This window comes from Crinia signifera, chromosome 3, assembly GCF_055691185.1.
Source record: "Crinia signifera chromosome 3, ASM5569118v1, whole genome shotgun sequence".
Classification (NCBI taxonomy): domain Eukaryota; kingdom Metazoa; phylum Chordata; class Amphibia; order Anura; family Myobatrachidae; genus Crinia; species Crinia signifera.
This window is the reverse complement of record NC_139219.1, coordinates 106,564,521-106,587,239: the sequence shown is the minus strand read 5'-3', so window position 1 is coordinate 106,587,239 and position 22,719 is coordinate 106,564,521. Positions and strand designations below refer to the sequence as shown.

General features: G+C 43.0%; 1 protein-coding gene across 1 annotated transcript in view; it reads right to left on the bottom strand.

Moving 5' to 3' along the window:
* The window catches only part of TULP4 (TUB like protein 4), a 171,470-nt gene that overhangs the window by 20,134 nt on the left and 128,617 nt on the right, over positions 1 to 22,719 (bottom strand). The window contains exons 6-9 of the mRNA XM_083176351.1: positions 18,220 to 18,354; positions 17,522 to 17,688; positions 15,421 to 15,645; positions 14,186 to 14,420 (exon numbers count right to left, since the gene is read on the bottom strand). Coding sequence (XP_083032477.1) covers positions 14,186 to 14,420; positions 15,421 to 15,645; positions 17,522 to 17,688; positions 18,220 to 18,354 — 762 coding nt within the window. The remainder of the gene's footprint in view (positions 1 to 14,185; positions 14,421 to 15,420; positions 15,646 to 17,521; positions 17,689 to 18,219; positions 18,355 to 22,719) is intronic.

Here is a 22,719-nt window from a genome sequence, read left to right as displayed (position 1 = left end):
TATAATCCGTTGATTTCTTCTTCCTACTTCATGGCAGCCACACAATGGGACATATCAAAGCAGTAGGGCAGGCTACAATACCTTAATTCAACACTTGCTGCAGGAGCTTATTTCCAAACCGTTGCTCTGATACATCCAGGGCATAATGCTTAGAGAAAGTGTGTACTGGCGACCATGTTGCTGCTTGGCAAATGTCCACAATTGACACGTTAGCCTCTCTCGCCCAGGAAACTGCCATCGCTCTAGCCGAGTGTGCCTTAGTTCCTTCAGGAACCTGACGAACCACTTTTCTGTAAGTTAAACTGGTCACTTCTTTAAGTCATCTTGAGATAGTATGCTTAGATGGAGCAAATCTCTTTTTTGCTCCCTGTGAAATAACAAATAAAAACTTGGTCTTCCTAAAACTGGAGGTCCGGTCTAAATAAATTTTGACAGCCCTAACTAAATTCAACGTATGAAGATCATCTTCTCTTCTGTTGGTCGGACTGGGAAAAAAACAAGGTAAAACAATTTCTTGATTGATGTGAAAGGTTGATACTACTTTAGGCAAAAATGAAAGACGAGTCCTGAGAACTACTTTGTCTGGAAATAATTTTAACCCCTTCCTGACACAGCATGTTTTTGCCTTCCTGACAGAGCCCTTTTTTTCAAATCTGACATGTATCACTTAAGTGGGGATAACTTTTTTTTGCTTTTACTTATCCCAGTGATTTTGAGATTGTTTTCTCGTGACACATTGTACTTCAAATTAGTGGTAAATTTGGGTCGATACAGTCTGTGTTTTTTTGTGAAAAATACCAAAATATCGTAAAAAATTGGAAAATTTAGCAATTTGCAAAATGTTAAATTTTCTGCTTGTGAGACAAATAATCATACCACTCAAAATAGTTAATAACTAACATAGACCATATGTCTACTTTATGTTTCCATCATTATTTCAACTTCCTTTTAATTTTTTTGGACACTAGGAGGCTTACAATATGAATAGCAAATTCTCAAATTTTCAAGAAAATTTCAAACACTGATTTTTTTAGGGACCAGTTCAGTTCTGATGTGACTTTGAGGGACTTGTATGTGAGACACCCCCATAAATGATGCCATTTCAAAAACTGCACCCCTCACAGTATTCAAAACAGCATTTTGGAAGTTTGTTAACCCTTTAGGTGTTTCACAGGAATTAAAACAAAGTGTAGGTGAAATTTCAAAATTTCTTTTTTTTTTGCAGATTTGCAATTTTAATACATTTTTCTAAGGAACACCATAGATTTTACTAGAGAAATGTGACTAAAAATTGATTCCCCCAATTCTTTTGTTTTCATAAATATCCTATATGTGGCCCTAGTGTGCACGTTGACCAAACTACAGGCTTCATAATAGAAGGAGCACCTACTTGATTTTGGAGCCTCCTTTTTATGAGATTATTTTTTAGGCACCATGTAGGTTTCTAGGCACCATAAGATGCTAAAATTTAGGAACCCCCCCACAAGTGACCCCATTTTGCAAACTACACCCCTCAGGGAATTCATCTAGGGGTATAGTGTACATTTCAAACCCCCAGGGGTTTCACCAATTGTGGTACAACTGGGCAGTGAAAATGAAAAATTAAATTTTTTACACAAAAATGCAGTTCTGGCTCAAAATTTTTTATTTGCACAAGGAATGAAGGAGACAAAGCACCCCAAAATCTGTGCCCCAATTTCTCCCGAGTACGGCAATGCCTCACATGTGACCAAAAAATACCATTTGGGTGCATGGCAGGACTCAGAAGGGAAGGAGTGATTTTGGGATTTTGCAGCTCAGATTCTGGTGGAATGTTGGTGGGTGCTATGTCGCATTAGCAAGACCCCCCAAGCACCAATACAGTGGACCCCCCACAAGTGACCCCATTTTGCAAACTACACCCCTCAGGGAATTCATCTAGGGGTATAGTGTACATTTCATACCCCCAGGGGTTTCACCAATTTTGATACAACTGGGCTGTGCAAATGAAAAATTACATTTTTTACACAAAAATGCAGTTCTGGCTCAAAATTTTTCATTTTCACAAGGAATGAAGGAGACAAAGCACCCCAAAATCTGTGCCCCAATTTCTCCCGAGTACGGCAATGCCTCACATGTGACCAAAAAATACCATTTGGGTGCATGGCAGGACTCAGAAGGGAAGGAGTGATTTTTGGATTTTGCAGCTCAGATTCTGGTGGAATGCTGGTGGGTGCTATGTCGCATTAGCAAGACCCCCCAAGCACCAATACAGTGGAACCCCCCCACAAGTGACCCCATTTTGCAAACTACACCCCTCAGGGAATTCATCTAGGGGTATAGTGTACATTTCATACCCCCAGGGGTTTCACCAATTTTGATACAACTGGGCTGTGCAAATGAAAAATTACATTTTTTACACAAAAATGCAGTTCTGGCTCAAAATTTTTTATTTGCACAAGGAATGAAGGAGACAAAGCACCCCAAAATCTGTGCCCCAATTTCTCCCGAGTACGGCAATGCCTCACATGTGACCAAAAAATACCATTTGGGTGCATGGCAGGACTCAGAAGGGAAGGAGTGATTTTGGGATTTTGCAGCTCAGATTCTGGTGGAATGTTGGTGGGTGCTATGTCGCATTAGCAAGACCCCCCAAGCACCAATACAGTGGACCCCCCACAAGTGACCCCATTTTGCAAACTACACCCCTCAGGGAATTCATCTAGGGGTATAGTGTACATTTCATACCCCCAGGGGTTTCACCAATTTTGATACAACTGGGCTGTGCAAATGAAAAATTACATTTTTTACACAAAAATGCAGTTCTGGCTCAAAATTTTTCATTTTCACAAGGAATGAAGGAGACAAAGCACCCCAAAATCTGTGCCCCAATTTCTCCCGAGTACGGCAATGCCTCACATGTGACCAAAAAATACCATTTGGGTGCATGGCAGGACTCAGAAGGGAAGGAGTGATTTTTGGATTTTGCAGCTCAGATTCTGGTGGAATGCTGGTGGGTGCTATGTCGCATTAGCAAGACCCCCCAAGCACCAATACAGTGGAACCCCCCCACAAGTGACCCCATTTTGCAAACTACACCCCTCAGGGAATTCATCTAGGGGTATAGTGTACATTTCATACCCCCAGGGGTTTCACCAATTTTGATACAACTGGGCTGTGCAAATGAAAAATTACATTTTTTACACAAAAATGCAGTTCTGGCTCAAAATTTTTCATTTTCACAAGGAATGAAGGAGACAAAGCACCCCAAAATCTGTGCCCCAATTTCTCCCGAGTACGGCAATGCCTCACATGTGACCAAAAAATACCATTTGGGTGCATGTCAGGACTCAGAAGGGAAGGAGTGATTTGGGGATTTTGCAGCTCAGATTCTGGTGGAATGTTGGTGGGTGCTATGTCGCATTAGCAAGACCCCCCAAGCACCAATACAGTGGAACCCCCCCACAAGTGACCCCATTTTGCAAACTACACCCCTCAGGGAATTCATCTAGGGGTATAGTGTACATTTCATACCCCCAGGGGTTTCACCAATTTTGATACAACTGGGCTGTGCAAATGAAAAATTACATTTTTTACACAAAAATGCAGTTCTGGCTCAAAATTTTTCATTTTCACAAGGAATGAAGGAGACAAAGCACCCCAAAATCTGTGCCCCAATTTCTCCCGAGTACGGCAATGCCTCACATGTGACCAAAAAATACCATTTGGGTGCATGGCAGGACTCAGAAGGGAAGGAGTGATTTTGGGATTTTGCAGCTCAGATTCTGGTGGAATGCTGGTGGGTGCTATGTCGCATTAGCAAGACCCCCCAAGCACCAATACAGTGGACCCCCCACAAGTGACCCCATTTTGCAAACTACACCCCTCAGGGAATTCATCTAGGGGTATAGTGTACATTTCATACCCCCAGGGGTTTCACCAATTTTGATACAACTGGGCTGTGCAAATGAAAAATTACATTTTTTACACAAAAATGCAGTTCTGGCTCAAAATTTTTCATTTTCACAAGGAATGAAGGAGACAAAGCACCCCAAAATCTGTGCCCCAATTTCTCCCGAGTACGGCAATGCCTCACATGTGACCAAAAAATACCATTTGGGTGCATGGCAGGACTCAGAAGGGAAGGAGTGATTTTTGGATTTTGCAGCTCAGATTCTGGTGGAATGCTGGTGGGTGCTATGTCGCATTAGCAAGACCCCCCAAGCACCAATACAGTGGAACCCCCCCACAAGTGACCCCATTTTGCAAACTACACCCCTCAGGGAATTCATCTAGGGGTATAGTGTACATTTCATACCCCCAGGGGTTTCACCAATTTTGATACAACTGGGCTGTGCAAATGAAAAATTACATTTTTTACACAAAAATGCAGTTCTGGCTCAAAATTTTTCATTTTCACAAGGAATGAAGGAGACAAAGCACCCCAAAATCTGTGCCCCAATTTCTCCCGAGTACGGCAATGCCTCACATGTGACCAAAAAATACCATTTGGGTGCATGTCAGGACTCAGAAGGGAAGGAGTGATTTGGGGATTTTGCAGCTCAGATTCTGGTGGAATGTTGGTGGGTGCTATGTCGCATTAGCAAGACCCCCCAAGCACCAATACAGTGGAACCCCCCCACAAGTGACCCCATTTTGCAAACTACACCCCTCAGGGAATTCATCTAGGGGTATAGTGTACATTTCATACCCCCAGGGGTTTCACCAATTTTGATACAACTGGGCTGTGCAAATGAAAAATTACATTTTTTACACAAAAATGCAGTTCTGGCTCAAAATTTTTCATTTTCACAAGGAATGAAGGAGACAAAGCACCCCAAAATCTGTGCCCCAATTTCTCCCGAGTACGGCAATGCCTCACATGTGACCAAAAAATACCATTTGGGTGCATGGCAGGACTCAGAAGGGAAGGAGTGATTTTGGGATTTTGCAGCTCAGATTCTGGTAGAATGTTGGTGGGTGCTATGTCGCATTAGCAAGACCCCCCAAGCACCAATACAGTGGAACCCCCCCACAAGTGACCCCATTTTGCAAACTACACCCCTCAGGGAATTCATCTAGGGGTATAGTGTACATTTCATACCCCCAGGGGTTTCACCAATTTTGATACAACTGGGCTGTGCAAATGAAAAATTACATTTTTTAACACAAAAATGCAGTTCTGGCTCAAAATTTTTCATTTTCACAAGGAATGAAGGAGACAAAGCACCCCAAAATCTGTGCCCCAATTTCTCCCGAGTACGGCAATGCCTCATGTGTGACCAAAAAGTGGCAGGACTCTGAAGGGAAGGAGTGATATTTGGATTTTGCAGCACAAATTCTGGTGGAATGTTGGTGGGTGCTATGTCGCATTAGCAAGACCCCCAAAGCACCAATACAGTGGAACCCCCCCACAAGTGACCCCATTTTGCAAACTACACCCCTCAGGGAATTCATCTAGGGGTATAGTGTACATTTCAAACCCCCAGGGGTTTCACCAATTTTGATACAACTGGGCAGTGAAAATGAAAAATTACATTTTTTTACACAAAAATGCAGTTCTGGCTCAAAATTTTTCATTTTCACAAGGAATGAAGGAGACAAAGCACCCCAAAATCTGTGCCCCAATTTCTCCCGAGTACGGCAATGCCTCATGTGTGACCAAAAAGTGGCAGGACTCAGAAGGGAAGGAGTGATATTTGGATTTTGCAGCACAAATTCTGGTGGAATGTTGGTGGGTGCTATGTCGCATTAGCAAGACCCCCAAAGCACCAATACAGTGGAACCCCCCCCACAAGTGACCCCATTTTGCAAACTACACCCCTCAGGGAATTCATCTAGGGGTATAGTGTACATTTCAAACCCCCAGGGGTTTCACCAATTTTGATACAACTGGGCTGTGCAAATGAAAAATTACATTTTTTACACAAAAATGCAGTTCTGGCTCAAAATTTTTCATTTTCACAAGGAATGAAGGAGACAAAGCACCCCAAAATCTGTGCCCCAATTTCTCCCGAGTACGGCAATGCCTCATGTGTGACCAAAAAGTGGCAGGACTCAGAAGGGAAGGAGTGATATTTGGATTTTGCAGCACAAATTCTGGTGGAATGTTGGTGGGTGCTATGTCGCATTAGCAAGACCCCCAAAGCACCAATACAGTGGAACCCCCCCCACAAGTGACCCCATTTTGCAAACTACACCCCTCAGGGAATTCATCTAGGGGTATAGTGTACATTTCAAACCCCCAGGGGTTTCACCAATTTTGATACAACTGGGCAGTGAAAATGAAAAATTACATTTTTTTACACAAAAATGCAGTTCTGGCTCAAAATTTTTCATTTTCAGAAGGTATGAAGGAGAAAAAGCACCCCAAAATCTGTGCCCCAATTTCTCCCGAGTACGGCAATGCCTCACATGTGACCAAAAAATACCAGTTGGGTGCATGGCAGGACTCAGAAGGGAAGGAGTGATTTTTGGATTTTGCGGCTCAGATTCTGGTGGAATGAATGGTGGGTGCTATGTGGCATTAGCAAGACCCCCGAAGCACGGTGAAATTATGAACCTAATAATCCATAGATGTGTGGTATATTTTAAAACACTCCTTTATACATAGGCCGGGTTTGTCGGGGCAAGTGTCACACTGGAAAATAGTTTGCTTTCTTATTCCCTTTTTATAGCAAACTTTGCATCTTTTTTGTGTCCTGCCCTTTTTTCCAGTGGAGGGGATTTCATCAGGAAAATGCTGCCCTGGTACAATACGGGGGCCAGTACTAGAAGTACTGGGGCCCTCTGCCTGCTGGTTCCCAAATATTAGGCCCTTAATGACTTCCTCTTGAAAGTGCATAAATGTCCCCCTCTGGCCGGTAGAACGGAATAGCACGTAAGCGTTATACAGTGCCATCTGGATGATATACACGGCCAGCTTCTTGTACCAGATTTTTGTTTTCCGCAGGGCACTGTACGGCTTCAGTACCTGATCTGAAAGATCCACTCCGCCCATGTACCTATTGTAATCCAGGATACAATTAGGTTTTGAGGTGTGGGTACTGGTACCTCGTACAGGGACGGAGGTGGTACGGTCTCCGTGAATTGTTTTCAGTATAAGGACATCCCTCTTGTCCTTATATTTGACCAACAACATATTTTCGGTGCATATTCCCCTGCTTTCACCCCTTCTCATTACTTGGGCAATTTGGTTCTTGCGCACAGTACCGCAAGCTGCTGTACCTCTTGAACCAAGGGCCTTAAACAGGGGGATGCTAGTGTAAAAGTTATCCACATAGAGGTGATAACCTTTATCCAGGAAGGGGTGCACTAAATCCCAGACAATTTTTCCACTAACACCTACGAGGGAGGGGGGGCATTCTGGCGGTTCAATTCTTGAATCCTTCCCTTCATATACCCTAAACATGTGGGTGTACCCTGAGGTGCTTTCACACAGCTTATACATTTTTATGCCATACCTTGCCCTCTTACTGGGAAGGTACTGGCGGAATTTAACCCTTCCTTTAAAATGTATAAGGGACTCGTCAATACAAATAAATTTTTCAGGGATGTACATCTCTGCAAATTTGGCACTGAAATGATCAATGACCGGCCTGACTTTGAATAGCCGGTCAAAGGTGGGATCATCTCTGGGTGGGCACTGTGCATTATCGTTGTAATGCAAAAATTTAAGGATCATCTCAAAACGAGCCTGAGTCATGGCCATACGGTAAAATGGGGTGCTGTACAGAACATCTGTACTCCAATATTGCCTAATTTCTGGCTTTTTTACTATGCCCATATGAAACACCAGACCCCAAAACGTCATCATCTCTACTGCATCTACAGGGGTCCACCTAGCAAATGATGACGTGGGGTTTTGAGCAATAAACTGCTGGGCATATAAATTAGTTTGGTCCACCATTAAATTTATAAAATCATCAGAGAAAAATAATTTGAAAAAGTCAATTTCTCTGAGACCTGTGGAATCAAATTGGATTCCTGGCATGGCCAAAAACTCAGGAACCTGGGGCTCAAAATTGTCTGGTGGTGGGGTCCATACGAGATCAATTATTGGGGGGGGGGGGTCTCAGCTGCTCTACGGGGGCGTCTTTGAGGGGGTCCCTCATCACCAGAGGAGGAAGAGGAGCTTAAGACGAATCCTTCAAATTCCCCGATTGCCTCACTGGCTGTGTCAGAGTCAGAGGCAAGCATGGCATATGCCTCCTCCGCTGAATACATTCTTCTGGATGACTGGGATGACATTTGGGATGACATTTGGGATGCCATTTTTATTTTTGTGTTACTGGTAGTGAAATGTTTCAACACGTGTATAGTGTAGGGGGGGGGGGTACAAACTTTATTTCAACCCGGGGGGTATGTAGTGTGTAGTGTGTATGTAGTGCAGAAAAAAAAAATACTTTATACAGGAATTTGATCCCAAATTGATCTCTCTATCTCTCTCTATCTCTCTCTATCTCTCTCTATCTATAACTCTATCACACTGCAGCAGCACAAAATATAGCACTCTCTGTCACTAGCCCTCTCTATCTCTCTCTATCTCTCTCTCTATAACTCGATGACACTGCAGCAGCACAACACAGCACAACACAGCACAGGAAGTCACAAGAAGTAGCAAGATCCAGGCAGTGATCAGGTAAGTATTTTGCAAGGTTCAGGTCAGTATACTGCGGCAGCTAGGCACGGTGACCGCACTGCACGCAATTCCAGACCGGAATGGCGTCTGCAGTGCAGTCACCGTTAGTTTAAACCCCCCTCCATGGCTGTGATTGGTTCGTCGGTCCGACGAACCAATCACGGCCTTTGGGGGCGGGCGGGGTGAGGTGGGGTGACACCAGTGTCACCCTTACACCCCGCGGTGATTGGTGCTGTACTTTACAGCACCAATCACCTCCGATCCCTGTGTCACCGGCGAACGTTATTCGCCGGTGACACAGAAAACGCTGTGAATGGCTGTTCACACTGAACAGCCAATCACAGCGATCGCCGACGGGGGGGCGGCATCGCAGCCCCCCCTGGGCATGCAGGGACATGTCTGCTGTCAGGGACAGCAGACATGTTTAAACTGTCACCGCGTCTATAGACGCGGTGGCAGTTAAATGGCATGACGTACATTTATGCCATGTGTCGGGAAGTACTTCCCGACCATGACGTAAATGTACGTCAAATGTCGGGAAGGGGTTAAATAAGGTTCTTGCATTAAAAATGCATGAAGCTCGATCACCCTTCTTGCTGAAGTGACAGCCACGAGAAAAATAATTTTCGAAGTCAGGAATTTTAGGTTGGCCCTGTCGAAAGGTTCAAACGGGGCCGACATGAGACCATTCAATACTAAATTGAGATCCCATTGGGGGATCACCGACCTGACCCTTGGTCGGATTCTTTTAATCGCTTGACAAAATCTTCTTATCAAACTGTGCTCGGCCAGTCTCTCATCCAATAAAGCACTTAATACGGAAATGAGAAACTTCAATGTAGCTACTGCCAGACCTTTATTGAAACCTTCACAAAGGAACTGAAGGACATGTGAGATGTTGGCCTTGGACATGTGAGATGAGGATAGCTTCTTTCTTGCCCGTAGAAGAATGTCAATGACTACTGGTGAAAGACCTTTATCACTCAACTGCTTCCGCTCAACTTCCAAGCCGCTAATCGCAATTTTTGAGGGTCTTGACATAACACTGGTCCTTGTCTCAATAGGTTTGGAGATACTGGAAGGAACCACGGCTCTGCCACCACCATGCTCCTCACCATGGGAAACCAAGCCCTTCTGGGCTAATATGGCAAGATGGCCATCACCTGTATCTGCTCCAATCTTATCTTCCATAATACTCTGTGAATGAGTGAAAACAGTGGGAAGACATATGCCAGGCTGAACTGCCAACTGTGAGACAGGGCATCTACTCCTAAGGAACCTAGAGCTGGAAACTGGGAGAAAAACTGAAAGGTTTTCTTTTTGGCTGCTGTTGCCATGAGATCTATTTGTGGTTGGCCGAACCTGCGAACCACTAGTTGAAAGCTCCCACTCTCACAATACAGTAGGGGATTATCATAGTAATCCTATTACTCACATAATCCAATTAACAGGCTAAATGAGGAGGGTTCCACCTGTAGGCACCACCATCCCTCACTGCCCAGGACCAGCAGCATAACGCATACTGGTAAGGAAAAAATAACAAAACCTACACTACCTATCTTACAAGGAGACAGGAAAAAGACTAGTGTCAGAGGGGAGGAGCTGACTCATATAGGGGAGTGAGAAGAGAGGGCGTGTCCTAGGGGAAAACTACATGTCTACTATACAAGGGAGAGAGGGATGAACCCATTGTGTGGCTGCCATGAAGTAGGAAGAAGAAAAGAGCATTTTGTCCCTCCACAGATGGGTCATGTTGGGAAATATGTCCTTAGGTTCAGTTATGTGCTGATGTACAGTTGTGCTTCCACTTGTCCATTATTATTATTTATTTATATAGCACCACAAGAGTTCAGCAGTGCCCAGTTACAGCGTTTATAAACAAGAAAACAAAAAAAAGAAAAACTTGACTTATAAAGGCCCCCTTACACTTGTCCAACTTATCTGAGGGACAAGTTGGACCTGATTGACTTGATATTTATCCTATGTACAGGAGGATCAATCTCTTGGTTAGACCCAATGCCCACGGGGATGTGCATTGAGTCCTACCCATCAGGCACATCAGATTTTGTCAGATAAATTGGCCCAATCCATCTGAATTGGGTCAAATCTGACAAAAATCTCACACGTGTAAGGGGGCCTTTACAGTTCAAGACAGTATAGGATATATAAATATACAGTATAGGATATATAAACAGTGGATATAAACATTTCTGCACCAGCAGACAATGCTAAAATAAGTAATAGGGTGGCATAAAACTGATGGATTAGATGCCATCAAAGGAAGTCTAGAGGTGGTTAAGGTAAAAGAAGGAAAGGCCCATGAAGGAAGAGGGTCCTGCTTCTGAGAGCTTACATTCTAATTCTAATTGGCAGCCACTAGTCCTGGTTTTACATATCACTTTGACCATAAATAATTTGATTTGGTCCTGGACCACCAACCTGAGGCACCCCTGCAAGAGACTCACAGCATCTCATGGTACCTAGGCACATAGTTTGGGAACCACTGCCTTAAGATGTTGTACTTACTTCATCCAGTGGAAATAAAGAATGTATGCTCCTTATTTCTATGCCTATCATACTATCCATTTAAATGAGGACTCTTCAGAATTACACAGGTTCTTCAGCTGATTAAAATCAGGTTAAATGAAGGCGTGAAGTAAAGCAAGCCACAGAACCTGTGTAAGTCATGAGTGTTTCGGTTTAAAGGGATAGAATCGTAAGCCTACTTAATTTATATCAGTGCATGTGGGTCTCTTTCCAAAGAGCTTTCAGTGTGAGCTTTCTCTTTGGTTCAACTCATCAGCAGTTATCTCAATCTTAATTTTCCTATAATATATCAATACTGTTCAGTATGTGAAAACAAAAAAGAGCGCAACATGCCCGCATGCATTAACTTTGTACAATTTGTTTCACACTTTTAGTACAAGCATTTACAGCTAGAGCACCTAGCACAATGAGTGGCTCATATTAGAAGAGCACTTAGCGTTTTGGATGGCAAACAATGGTTTTACAGTTACCACCGCTAGTCTCTAAAAGAGGCCAAATTCTGGAAGCAACCTTTCTCTCACTCATCTATTCAAACTGTACAGTCCTTGTTAATTCACTTCAAGAATTTAGCTTCCTTCTAAGCAACAAGATTAGAAAACTTGAACTTTATTTTATCAATACATTTTTTGGCAGGGGGGAGCAACATTTATAGTTACGCCACTGCTTGTGGTACACTTGTAATCCATAAGATATATCACATGCGATATATCTTATGCAAAAAAGACATCAAACTACCAAATCGGATGGAAATCACTCCCCGGAAGGTCCAGGGGGGAGTCCATCCAACTACAGGGTCAGACATATCGATGTAGTGCCCTTAAAATGGAGTACACACACAAAGATTTATCTGTTGAATCTGTCCGGTGGGAGAAAATATCTGGCAATATATAGGAGCAAATGACTATTTGATCCCAAATGATGGAAAACAGATAAAAACTACTGGTTGGAAAAATTAGTTGTCTCAGATTGATTCAAACATTTTTTTTGACTGACCATTGTCTGTTTTTCCAGCATTTGCGAGCAAATTTTTGATTGGCCTTTGCTCCAATATATTTCCAGGTTTTTGTTCCCACTAGATAGATTGGACAGATAAATCTGTAGGTGTGTATCCAGCGTAAGAGTTTGCAATCTCATTAAACAAGACAAGTTGCCATACATCTGTATTTAATTAAAAGCTTAACTTTTCTTAACAATAACTCTAATTGTTGACATTATTTGTTTGTGAACTAGGAAAATAAAAAGGTGGTATAATAAGTTCCTCTAGCGTTGACTTAGGACTTTATATTGACAATAATTATAGGCAATAATTATATTTAAAAATGTATTGATTTAGACACATTAATTTAATACATAAAATGATAGATATGATGTACAGTATACACATTAATAGATGCAGATAAACAAACATAAACAGAACAAAACAATAAACGCAGGATGCAATCCCTTATCTCTAATTATTAAAATGTTTTGTGTGGGAGATATATTTTTTTGCGATTTACTCCACCCCATAGGTATTTCTTCAGTGTTCTACATCAGTGGTTCCCAACTTCGGTCTTCAAGTACTCACAACAGTACACATTTTCCTGGTCTCCACACAAGTGAAATAATTAGCTCCACTTGTGGATCTTTTAATGTGTGTCAGTAAATAATGAGACGGATAATCAGCTGATACACAAGTGTCAGTCAAGTGGGAGGTATAAACAGAACAGGAGCATTGTCATTGTTATGAGGCTTGAGTAAAGGTGAAATGCGTTGATTGCAAGGAAAGTGGAGCACTGTCAACACTTTCACTCCTGTTCATGTAGCTACATCTTTTGGAGGCATATGCACTAATAAAGTGACTGCAAAGCTTGAGTCTATTACTATTTTTCACATTCATGGAAGTACCAATATTAGATGAATAGATGTACAGCAATACATAAAAATCTTAGGGGTGGAGTAAATGACTGTATATTGTTATTTATAAAGTGCATGTATATAATTGTGAGGGCCAAAATATTTTCTGTGTCATTTACTTAGCAGCGGTTCAACAGGTTATGTTCCTGCACAATAATCACACTGATAAATCATACTATGCTTGCATTACATTTAAAAAGGAAGCTTTATCCAAAAACATAGCTATATCATATGTCAAATGTGAATGTGTATGTTCTGCTGCACAGTGCCCAGACACAAACAACAGTTCAGTTAAGTCCTTCATTAATATGGGTGATAATGCGACATACATGGATGGAGACTTCAGCAGGATAAAAAAACTTGACAGGGGAATATTGGAAAAAGTTGCCTGCTTTGTTGCAACATGGTTATGGTAGGGTTAAAATTTAGCTCATGCAAAATTAAACATGGATCCATCTATGCTTGTAGTTTTGGTTGGTGGTGATTGCGTAATGGTGTGGCAATTATTAATTTTGGAATATTATGGCCCTTAAATTGTCTTCCACTGGATATTGCCAGCAGGATAACACTCCATGTTACAGTGTACACCAATGAACTCCACTGTCATCAGATTTCAGCCACACAGGACACAGTTATGGTGTGTACACACTGGTACAATCACCCTGCGATTGTGACTATATAGTCACAATCGCATCGGTATCGCATGCAGATCGCAAGGGTTTTAACCCTTGCGATCCCGATGCGCACGGCAGAAAGTCTTGGCTGCCTTGACTATATAGTGCAGATCTGCACTATATAGTCAAAATTGTATGCCATCGCATGCATGCCGTGCGATGTGATCGCATCGGGGATCGCATCGCACGGCAGATTTCACTGTGTGTACACACCAGAAAGTGGTGGAATAGGAGATTTCAGCAGACATGTGCAGCGCACAGATCTGCAGTAACTCTGTAATTCTAAAATGTCACCATGGACCAAAATTAATATTTAAAGCACTCCGTAAACTATATGGCATAAATAACTACAGCTTTTTCGAGGGCAAAGCGTCCAATGAGTGTATTTGTGTGTAATATAATTAAAGAAATGTAACATATGCATTAAGTAGTCAAACAAAATAAATACCTGTTTTTCCATCTGTCTTGGGGTCCATAATAACAAACTCAGGACGCAACTTGCTAATTCTTCGCCCTTTGAGAACAGGCACAAGACCACCCAGGTACTCCAAATATAGAGTGTAGCAGGGACCCCCAACCTCTGGGTCATCCTCTGTCCTCTTCATAGTGCAGTGCAACCTCTCATTTCCTGATGTCGGGTAACTGACAAAATCTCGCATGTTATTGGGGTCAGGTATAGGAGGCTAGAAGGGACATAAACCATTATACACATCACTTAATAATGCTTTGTAGTAAAAAGAGACAATGTCAATTTATATTGTTCTGCCTATCCCATAAAGAAAGCAGTGTTTCATGATACGATGTGCTACTACTACTGGTTCAGACCAAAACAAAACATCACACATTCACCATCACTGCAATGTATGAATAGCATAATAATTTTTATATACACGCTGGCTGTTTTTACACGCTAATTCTGTGTTTATAAATATATCACAATACTTTCTGAGCAGCTGGATTTTTGGGTGTTAGCTGCGCTGTATGTGCCCGAAAGCGCTACAGAAACATCTTTGATTGTTACCATTATGACTAGAATTATATATTATTTAAATTCTATCAGTGAAAACATTAACAATTGCTTCTAAAATGTAAAAAAACCTAAAAATCAATAAAAAACAGGTTATTCACGGTGCATAGAACTGGCAAATCCAATACTGTGGTCACTAAAGCTGGCCATACACTAGTATGATTTGGCCTTTTTCTACACAAATTTTGCCGCATTAGGCCGATAAATCATATGTCATTTATTCACGATGATCCGATGTGCGGACCTGTGTACACTGGATCGGATTCGGAGATTGTCAGTGCTACGTTAAGGATTTATCATACCCGGAGCAGTAAATGGGGGTAATTTTGCATGTGATACATCACATGCAAAATTACCGCATGCGATGTATCACATGTGATATACCTCCGGGGGGAGCTGCCAGGTCAGCTGCCAGGGTGTCTCATGCAATAAATTGGTGTAGTGTATGGCCACCTTTACTCTGCAAAAGGTCAATATTAATCGTTACCTTAATGGTAGGTATAAAGGCATCACATGCAAAATTACCGCATGCGATGTATCACATGTGATATACCTCCGGGGGGAGCTGCCAGGTCAGCTGCCAGGGTGTCTCATGCAATAAATTGGTGTAGTGTATGGCCACCTTTACTCTGCAAGAGGTCAATATTAATCGTTACCTTAATGGTAGGTATAAAGGCTGTGGTGAGGTAAGAGCAGAGCCGAGGAGGCAGGGTCAGTTTGCTTATGTCCTTGTCATCATGGATGGAGCTGGCGATTGCTTGCTGACAGAGAAGCTGCAAACTAGCAACTCTGTGTTCCACACGGACAACATAAAGAGCGGGACCTGATGCCAGGAAGAGGCGTGAATCTCTGTGGCCCCAGCAAATGGAAGTGATTGGACGCTGAAGGATAAACAGTTACATACAAGTTAGTCTGTTAAGTAGCAAATGGATACTGAGCCATCTGAGAACTTTTGAGAAAGCTGCCGATAGCAGCGAAACGCGTAAGTTGTTTTCACCCCACCAGACACCTATTTTTAAATCAACACCCTTACCAGAGGATCCAGCCTTAAAAACCCTGTGGAACAGAGCCAATTTGCCATCTATCACCTACAACCCTTTCCTCCATTTTGGGAATTCATCTCCTCAGGACACCTCTTATCCCCCCGCTCCACTTCGAGGCAAAAGAGCATTTGGAGGCACGTCACCTCTTTAAAGGCCTGATCACCACCAGTGGGTGAGGATGTCTATAAAGCTATGATTCCTGAGGTTTCCCCATACCTAAAAGGGTGGATTACAACAAGGCTCGCTCCTCATGGATTTATGCAAAATATTGCCTCCAGAGGCCCGCCACATCCTAAAGGGTGGACTACAACCACATAAACTGGCCTTTGGAAAGCTATTGACCTGAATGTCTCTTTTTTTCTAATATCATGTTTTTAATGTTTTATAAGTAGTCAATTTATTCTTTACCTTCACACACCTGAACATTCTCATTTAACATCATTTTAGCGCAGTTTAAACCCCCTTTTTTATTGCTACTTAGTCAAGCACACCAACACTTAAGCGTCTTTAGTGATATTGTAAATATCCTTTTCTACTGAGCCGTCTAATGCCTGGTACACACCAGAATGATTCAGGTCGTGAGCAGATAGTAAGACTAGATGGGCCAAGTGTTTCTTCTCTGCCGTCAAAATTCTATGTTTCCAAGACGATCATACGATCAGCTCACGCTCTGTTGAAGCACATAATCTGCTCACGCCCTGCACGCGATCTGAATCCGATCTGATCTCAACCTGTACCCAGCTGAATTGTCATTTCCAGATCCTACCTAGTTCGTTAATAAACAAACTTCTACTACTACCTGCTGCAGGCAGGATCTGTGAGATGACCAAACGACCCGCGGGGCTGCGCATCGGATCGGAATCGGATCAGAAATGGCCCAAAACATGCCCAATTTAGATACAATCGGTCGAGATTGTATCTAAATTGGGTATTTTGAGGCCAAATCGTTCTGGTGTGTACCCTGCATAAGTCAATATTAAATAACATATTTGGATGTAATCATAACTCCTTCCGTGTCAATTTAACTATAGAATTGTTTATATACAGTTTTTACCAATCAATAATTTTTTAATATACATTCTGACAATTCAACAATTAGTTCATTTTGGTCTTTGGTCTAAAAAGATGAACATACCCAGCACTTGCCATCTTCTAGATCTAGATCAATCGTTCAGTGCTTTGTTAACATATTATGGGGTGGTCATTACGTAAGGATCTCAAGGCAAAATTTTAACGGGCACTGCTGGTGGGGCAAATGCAACATGTGCAGAGAGATTTAGATTTGGGAGGGGTGTGGTCAAACGAAAATTTAAATTGCAGTGTAAGAATAAAGCAGACAGTATTTACACCTGCCCACGTCAGAAGGACCATGTGAAGATTTATAAAGTACAGATATTCCAACCCAAAGAGGGGCAATCATCATTTAAACAGCATGGTTTTAGCTGGGAAATTATTGATTAAAACAGCGTCCAAGTTCGGCTGGCATCCCACACATCTGCTGAATTTGGATTTCATTATTAAATGTCCAATAATTGCTAAATCTACACAATACCATTATAGCTGTGAAGCAATATCAAGACAGCAACTTTTCCAGGTTATAATGATAATTCTAAACAAATTCAGTTAGATTTTTTTATCCTCCCAACTGTATGTGTTTCCAGGGTTAATGTGTGTGCTACTAATTGAGTTTTTATTCTGTACAATTTTTTCATACCTGCACTGGGGTCTCCAGAGTATAGATATGTTCTCCACGGACATTGTAGAACTTGATGAGGGCACTCTTCAGAGACTGACCACTGGCAAGCTCAGGTAAAATATTCTGTTTCTCCATCCCTGCAACAGCCAGCAAATCTCCTTGTGTGCACCACTGAACCACTACATCTAAAATAAAACACATACCAACATTGAAACATGCACAGCGAGATAGCATTTCCCTTAATTTAGGTACCATGCATTTCTAGAATATTTAGCAGAATTAACAACAGCAGTACAAGGATTTATCCAAAAAGCATAATTGTACATTATTCTGGTCTTTGTATTGCAAAGGTCTCACTTTAGTCTGGTGCGGATCTGAGTCACCTATAAATGTGTACAGTATGTTCTGGCAAAAAAGACATATGAAAATTATTTGAGGAATAAAACTGCTGTAAAAGTCATCTTATAGCAGAGAATCCAAAAAGTTAGTGAAAAGGCATAATAGTAGAAAAGATTTAAGCTGACTTCAGGGGAGTTTGAAAATCTTAGTAAGAAGAGTTTGTAGGCCACAACAACCTGTGTTTGTTTTTGTTTTTTTAAGACTGCTATTACCTTCTACAGGAAATTTCTTTCATCAGAAGCAATACAAAGACTCTGACTATGTTATATACAGAAGCATGATGGAAGAAAACATGTAAAATAAAGAACATTCATTACCTTTCAACCCTGAGCGAATGGTGGTTGGCGACAGGTCATCATAGTTATTCATCAAACTGATATCTCCTGAAGTAAACCCAACGGTTAGCAGAGGTTTGATATTCTCTACTGGGATAGGATATGCAGCCGGGCCATCTGCAATGATTAATTAATGCAAGGTAAACAAGAAACCAATAAAAATATACATATTTCAATACAATAGACAATACTAGAAACATTGTTGAACTTAAAACTTTGAGTGCAAAGTGAATTTGTCAAAATAGGTGTAAAATTTGCCAAGCAAACATTTTTATTCATCCTAATGATCTTTAATGTTTACCTTATATAGTAAATATCATCTGTATTACACAACACTATTTATTTGATCTTATATAACAAATGTGAGCAACGCTGGCATTTTTAAGCATCTCTCACAGAAATAGCATGGACCCTTGGGATAGCACCCTTAAGGGGTCATCCAATTAAACACATCTTGAATGTAGATTGGGCCTTATTCAGATTGATTCGCTCACCCACATGCATTGCGACTGCGCATAGTCAGTTATGCGCATATGCATCCGCTGTGTGCGAGCGACCACAACACAGTGAATGGCATGCTCACACACAACATTGCGGCTGGGTGGGCATGGGGTTGCGGCTAAGGAATTCACCCATGGGAACGCCCAGTTTCATGGGCGTTTCCATGAAAATGCTGGGCGTTCTCATGTTATTTCCACGATGACGTGGGTGCGGGGGGCGGGCAGCTAAAATCAGTAGGTGTCAGCTTCCGTACAGGCACTCGCAGATGTAAACACCGAAGAGGTCTTAGATTTGCGAATGCTTGAAAAATCATTAGATGGTCACCGAGCATCGAATGATTTTGTGCCTGCATGGCTGCGAATGGATGATTATGCAAATAATCCATTCGCATGCCTGCGGGGAATTACGTTGTGCGTGGGGGGGGAGCAGTCGTGCGAGCGGGCAGCAACTAGTGGACTCGCAAGGCTGCGAAATGCACAACAAAAACACAATAAAGAGTTCTATGGGGTGCAGACAGTATATGATAGTAGCTTGCAGTATGAATCAGTTGATGCTGGAATTAGTCTATTAAAGTCCAGTGGTTCGTATGCCAGGTGTGTTATGTCTCTTAATCATGGATCTGGGGGTGGTGTGTGGTTGCGGGGGGACCAATTAAATGGTGGAAAGATTAGCCTGGTCAGCAGTCAGTGGGGAATATGGACTGTGAGGTATCTAGCAAGCTGATCTCCTGGGGTTGACCTTTGTCGGGTAGATACCTCAGTGTCAGCTCCGTGTGGCTCCATCTACCATCGCAGACTTGTTAGCCAGTTTGTGGTGTGTGTGGGAGCACCACGGCCAGTGTACCAATCATAAGGACATTGAGCGAAGAATACAACCACAACGAATTCCATGTTACATTGACCCTTTGTAGGAGATGAAGTAGAAGAAGGGGAGACCTAGGTTTCTGAAATGGGTCTGAGCAAGCTTGCATTGTGGAGCAAGTCTATTACTGGGTTATTACAAGGTTGATGCATTTCACACTGAACCCGGTTCACCATAGAAAACAGTGTAATGTTATTTGTAATGGGCTTTTATGGCTCACATATTTGTATTATAGCTAAAAATAAATCTGTTTGTTGATGCTTATGTACTGTACTGTACCAATTACAAATGTTTTTATATATTAAAGAATCCTTTACAGTGACAGTGATTTGTCTGGCAATTTCTGCCTCCCCTCTTATTCTAAGCATAACTGTATGCTTTGTAGTGTAGAAATATGCCAGCAATGCTTCTACTTCCAATGCTACTTCTCTTGTTCCCTGATTCAGGATTGTGTCACCTTCTGTGCAGTCGCGGAACTCCCGGAGGCAATGGAGTCATCTGCCACCGGGCACCAGCCTTAAAGGGGGCACTGGGTCCATTGCCCCCGATGTTCCGATTTTAGAAGTGCTGCCCGACAGTACCCCTTTGTATGCAGCCGTGTCCACCGTCGCTCCCCGCTCCTCAAAGAAATATGTCCCTAAGCGCAGCATACTTAAAGCTTCCGGCACCACTGAGCAGCACAGGTCCGTGCGGAGTGTGCTCAGCGGCCGGGTGTCAGCCCCGCCTTCCATCACCAGCAGCGAATGAGGGCCCGCGGGGAGAAGCATCCCCACAGCCCCTTACCCCGACACTGCCATCCATATCCGTGACGCCGGACCCCCTCCGCTCTCTTCCCTGCAGCTCATCACCGGCGGAAAAGTGCCACGCTGCAGCACAACAGATCTGAGCAGGGCTGAGAGAGGCCCTCGGGCCGAACCCAGAAACATTCACCACCGTCAGGAGAATCTTGGGGAGCAGCAGCGCAGTGGGCCCAAGGACATGGAAGGTACCTTTACCTGCCCCCCCCATGTGTCTGTCTCTCTCTCTCCCCCCCCCCACCCAGTACCTCTCTACCAGACCTCACTGTTACCTATCTGTCTTTGCCTGACCCCCCCCTCTCTCTCTCTGCCTGACCCCACTGTCACCCATCTCTTTGCTTGACCCCCCCTGTCTCTCTGCCAAACCCCCCTCCCACCCATCTCTCTTTGCATGAACCCCTCTCTCTCTGCCTGACCCCCCTGTCACCCATCTCTCTTTGCCTGACCCCCCTCTCTCTCTGCCTGAGCCCAATGTCACCCAATCCCTCTGCCTGTCCCCACTGTCACCCATCTCTCTTTGCCTGACCCCCCTCACTCTCTGCGTTACCCCCCGTCTCTCTCTCTCTCTGCCTAACCCCCCTCACACCCCATCCCTCGCTCTGCCTGACCCCACTCTCACTCGCACACATTAACCCCCTCTCTCTTTGTACCTGACCCCTCTCTCACCCTTAAATCCTCTCACCCCCTTCTCTATATCCCTGACACTTTCGCTCGCCCCACTAATTTCCTCACTTTCACTGATACACCCCTCTGTCTCTCGCTCTCAAACCCCCCCCATATTTATCATTCTCCCTCTCTTTAGCTATCTATCTATGGGGGGCACCAACATTTATCTTCGCTCCGGGCAACATGGACAAACTTACGCCACTGCTTCTGTGGCACAGTCATGTGTTCAAAATACTGAGTCTGAGGCTTTGCACTGCAAAATGGATTGGCTTTTAACCATGTAGGATTCTTCTTTTAACATGGGTTGAATAACTGGGTTTTTTTGACCCGGTGTTTTGACTATGGAGCTTTCAAACTGCACCTAAAATAGTGTTGACATGCTTAAAAATCAGCAATATACCGCGTTATATCTGCGATGTGACAGGGGTATTAGATGCCCATGTTGTTAGGTGTACATTTTGTTTAAGAATACATTAAATTAATATCACTATGCAAGTTGTACATATACAGTAAAGCATACACATCGAAGCACAAGGGAACAGAACAAAAGGGGATTTTTGAAAGAATTTACCATTCGAATCCCTTTCTCTGAGTCCATCCTGGTGACACAGCTCAACATTGGGATGTAGGTGGGTCCGCAGGAGCAAGGCACCTATGCTGACTTCTTTGAGAGGCAGGCTCCTCCCTTCTGCATCCCAGCATTCCTCATTTCAACTTCTAAAGCACACTAGGATACATTACTCAGTACAACGCCTGAACATATTAATATGCACAATCACATAATAACCATATAACATGATAACACATGAAACGGCATTACTTATTGAGCGTAAGGGAGGGATCGCTGTGTCACCAGGATGGAATCAGAGAAAGAAATTTGAACAGTAAGTTCTTACAAAAATCCCCTTTTCTCTTTCGTCCATCCTGGTGACACAGCTCAACCATGGGACGTTCAAGAGCCGGTCCATTGGGAGGGTACGCTCAGGTCTGCAGTTCTCTTCACTGCACACCCAAATGAAGCGTCCTCTGATGCAAACTCATGGAACCTGTAGACTTTGCTAAAGAATATGAACACAGAGGACCAGGTGGCAGCCTTGCATGACTGCTCCACTGTGTTCCCATAACGCACAGCCCAACAAGAAGCCACTAACCTAGTGGTATGGGCATTAATCCTGTGGAAACCGGTCTGCCTACCGTAGTGTAAGCAAAGGCATTTAACGAACTTACCATCTAGTAATTATCTGCTTGGAAGCAGGCCACCTTCTAATATGTGTGTCATATGGTACCAATATCAAATCAGTTTTTACAAAAATCCTTTTCACTGTCCACATAAATGCACGGAGCGCAAACTATGCCCAATTTTCTTAACATGTCCCTATCTCTTGCCTCCTCTGGAGGACAAAACACTGGGAGCACAATCTCCTGGTTTAAATGAAAATTTAATACCACCTTCGGTAGAAACTTTGGTAATGTTCTGAGAACAGCCCTTTTATCGGGTCCTTGATTAAGTCCCGGCAAGGGGAAGACGCCAGCATTCCGTTGACAAACTCAGCATGTCTGAATACCACAACCTTCTGGGTCAATCCGGAGCAATCAGTATGATTTGCACCTCCTGTGTCCTCACTCTCTTGAGGACCCGAGCAATCATAGACAACAG